This window comes from Egretta garzetta, unplaced genomic scaffold (assembly GCF_000687185.1).
Source record: "Egretta garzetta isolate BGI_Z169 unplaced genomic scaffold, ASM68718v1 scaffold417, whole genome shotgun sequence".
Classification (NCBI taxonomy): Eukaryota; Metazoa; Chordata; class Aves; order Pelecaniformes; family Ardeidae; genus Egretta; species Egretta garzetta.
Window position 1 is genome coordinate 852,390 of NW_009260227.1, and position 3,870 is coordinate 856,259.

General features: G+C 52.9%; 1 protein-coding gene across 2 annotated transcripts in view; it reads left to right on the top strand.

The window, feature by feature from the left end:
- The window catches only part of RXRA (retinoid X receptor alpha), a 72,127-nt gene that overhangs the window by 65,758 nt on the left and 2,499 nt on the right, over positions 1 to 3,870 (top strand). For both annotated transcript variants that reach the window (XM_035897664.1, XM_009642261.2), the window contains exons 8-9: positions 648 to 739; positions 2,451 to 2,556. In XM_035897664.1, coding sequence (XP_035753557.1) covers positions 648 to 739; positions 2,451 to 2,556 — 198 coding nt within the window. The remainder of the gene's footprint in view (positions 1 to 647; positions 740 to 2,450; positions 2,557 to 3,870) is intronic.

The following is a 3,870-nucleotide window of genomic DNA, read 5'->3' on the forward strand; positions in this document are numbered from 1 at the left end:
AGAGTTTTAAAGGCAGACTTCCAGGGTGTTTGACCCACAGTGTGGCTCCAGACGCTGCTTAAATTGTGGCTTATTTCTCTGCCCGAGACTCATCTTGATACGGCTCAGCTGAAACCAAATCACTTTTGCTTCTTTGCTTTGCAAGGAAGTTGTTCTTTGGACTCGGGTGACATCATTTTTTTTCCTGTGAGGTCATGAGTGCAAGATCATGACTTCACTGCAGGATCTAACAGGAAAAACTGGGCAATCAGTGGAAAATATTTCAAGACCAGCACCTGCAGTAAGAGCAAAGGGAGTAATAAAAATTACCGGCAGAGGAAATTGCTTTTAGATACCTGTTGGGGTTTGGTTTTTTTATATTACTATTTTTTATTTTTAGGCAGCTTTCTCAGGTGCCAGAGCCTCTCAGTGAATGCATGAAGCCAGTTTTTATGGTCCCTGCTGTATCTCACAGGAACTATTGATGTTCCTAATGAGCTATTTTTGATACAGGAGGAAAATGAGGGCATATCCTCAGCTGGTACAAGCAAGCGCTATCCCATGACTTCATTAACCACGCACCGGAGGGCCTCACTCCGGCTCTGACACCTGGGCGTTTCTTCATTTCTGTTTAACGCTGATGCCTGTGATTTCTGTGCCCTTTGCAGAGTACTGACAGAACTCGTGTCAAAAATGCGAGACATGCAGATGGACAAGACGGAGCTAGGCTGCCTGCGAGCCATTGTCCTCTTCAACCCCGGTACATGCCGTTACCTTCTCTCCCGTCCCCTCTTGGCTCATGCTGTGTCCTTTTGGCTCCTTTTCTTATCTATAAAGCTCTATTGCAAATAACTGAGGGCACCCAACTCCTGCGGAGAGGGCAAGAAGGAAGAGAGGAAGAATGAAAGTCAAATTGAGTGCTGCACGTACATCTGCCACCTTACAAGCGTGTCCTTTGCAGGTCAAGGATGGATCTGGATCCATGCCCAGGGTTGCTCTCCAGGATTCCCTTTCCAAGGGGTGTTTTCCTCTTTGCAGAGGGCAGCATGGTTTCATGGTCCAAAATGGTCCCCGTGCAGGGCCCAGCCTTGGCCAGGACTCGGCTGCGATCATCTGGGCAGATGGCGAATGCTGCTTGTGGAGTTGACCCCTACTGATGGGCTGAGTTCTCTGCTGAGGGGCTTTGGTTTGATCAACGTAGAGAGTCCTCCTATTTTCGGTGTTTCAGCCGACTCCGTAAAAAGCAAGTTCTGGTGCTTGGGGCAGTTGTCCTGGAATAGGAGCATAACAAATCTAGATACCCTTTAAGACAAAAGTATGGGTTAGAGCAAAGCCAGAGCGTGGACCTTGTTGTCCTCTGTTTCCTGAGCTCAACATCCAAGGGCTTTTATTAACAGCCTGTCTGGAAGAGCCCTCTGCAGAGCCTGCAGAGGGTGAAAGGCATGAAGCGTGCTCGTAAGATACACAAGAACTTTATTTTTTTTGTCTGCAGCTTGCTTAGTTTTACGGACTGCAGGAGGCTTCGCACTGCTCGCTTTCCCCGCCTTGGCCCCAGCCGCCCAGGGGAAGGCGAAGGTTTGGTGCTGGGGTTGTCTCTGGCGTTTCAGAGAGCTGAGCCCTGCTGCAGCAGGAGGCAGCCTGCCAGCCTGCAGAGACCTGTACGCCTCTCTTGGGGGGGGGGTGGTGGGGGGAAAGTTCTATGTATTTTAGAGTGGGTCAGTCCAGAGCAGAAGTAGATGGCAGCCGAGGACAGACCTCCACATCTGCAGCCCCCCCTTCCCCTCCCTGCCCTGGCAGGAGCATGCTTTGTGCCCAGGCACGGCTCTTTCCATGGCCTTTCCCACCGAAGCCAGGCCAGGGCATTTCAGCAGGGTTTATTGCTGTTTCTTGGGTTTCTTTTTCTGCTTGACTTTCTGCCCCCTCCCCCCGTAATCACCAATAATTTATTGTCTGCAATTTGGGATTCACCATATAGGGTAAAAGAAGGGGAAGCTGGAGAGGTTCCCGTGGTGCACGTGCTTGGGGATATCGATTGCTTGACTGTCCCTTCCACCCGACTAAAAACAGATCCTCACCGCCTCACGGGGGACCTGCCGGAGCGGGGGCTTTTCGTTTAGCCCTGCCACAAGTGCTTTGTGCTGGAGGGAGAAATCCCACGAGCACAGGACCTGAGCAGGACTTAAACCCTTTTCATGAGGGTCTGTGACCACTGGAATGAGTCAAAATGGTTGGGGTTGGGGTATGAGGTGGAGTAAACCAGGTCTGCAGTTACAGGGCAAACCTCTCGGGGCTTGAACGCTCCCTGGGAGGTGTTAGGTACTGCCCCAAATTCCTGGCGTTCAGACCCTGCATCCATACCTTGGTCTGGTGGTGCTGGGAGGGATAGAGGGAGCTGGGGAATGCGCAGGGGGTCCCTGCCTGCCTGGAAAGCCTGGAGGTTTTTGGCTGATGGTCCTTTTGTTGCCTTTCAGACTCGAAAGGTCTCTCCAACCCGGCTGAAGTGGAGGCGTTACGGGAGAAGGTGTACGCGTCGCTAGAGGCATACTGCAAACACAAATACCCCGACCAGCCCGGGAGGTGAGTTCCTGGCTGTGCCCTGTCCTCCCACAGCCTCGCACCCCTGCAAAGCCCCCTGCCATGGGTGCTGCGGCCGCTGCCGTGGGTGCTGCAGCCCAGGGCAGGGTCCGAGCGGCATCCACAGCTTTGCCGCACCTGCAGCGTGCGGGCGCTGGGTCCCTTCCATTTTGGGCTCTCTGTTCCTACATCTTCTGGGAGCGAGCAGTTCTGTGCCGAGAAACCCACTCATCTCTACCTGCTTCAGCTGTGAACATCCTTAGAAAAATCCCCCTGTGAAGTGCAGAGGGGTCTTTATTCCCATGCCAGTAAATGCAACGCAGCCAGGACAAGGTCGGGCAGTAACAGCGGTGCCGAGACCTGAGGAGCCCCAGCCCCTGCGGCTGCAGCAGTGGGATGAGCACATGGGGGAAGGGGTATCATTTCCCTTTTGGCAACCACGGAGAGCAAACCACAGCGAAAATAAGACGCACACGGAGTTAATTTTCGGTGGCAGATGAGCATCATTGCTGGGAAGTGAAAGCCTCAATTGATGCTCTTTTCTCCCCTCCCTGCCTCCCCCAATCCAGCTGGGAATGGGAGGGGGAATTAGGAATGCTTTCCTGGACTGCTCCGGAGCTGAGTGGGCGCATTTTCCCAGTTAGAGCCTGAAGCTGGCAACTGCCAGTTAAGTTACTGACAGTCATTTGAGAAACCAAGTAAAGCACTAGAAAGTGCTGCTGGTGCGTGTCGCCGCTGAAGCGTGAATATTGGGGAAAAACAGCCCAAGCCACTGGGATTTGCATCTCACCTGCATTCCCGGTCTTGCTTGTCTGGATGGTTAAAGAAAATAAGGGACGCTCTTACAGCAACAAATGCAGTGGGCAGATCATGGCGTCAGAAGTCATATTGGACTTCTTTTTTCCCCCGCTTTGGGTAGCAATGTGCTGGCAGATGGAAAAAGACACATGGTACAGGGGCTTCTTGGATGTTCATGGTTGGCTTGTGGTGGGGAGAGTTAGGCTGAAGGCACCGTTGAGTGTATTTTGGCTTTGCAGTGAGGAGGGGCAGTGGGGGATGAGCACGGTGCACGGAGCAGGGGTGGTTAGCTCTCCTCCCCCAGGTGGTTTGCATGGACCCCAGGCCAACTCTCAAGCTGACTCTTCTTCCAAAAAACGTTATTAAATTGCAATTCCTAAGCAAATCCAGACCCAGACCCTGGACTTGGGCTGTTCTGGTGTTTCAGAAGAGCTCTGCTCCCTCTGGGGCTCACAGCAAACAGCCAGCCGTACCTGGCACAAGGAGGGCTGTGTTGGGGATTGTGGCCAGGAGCTCCTC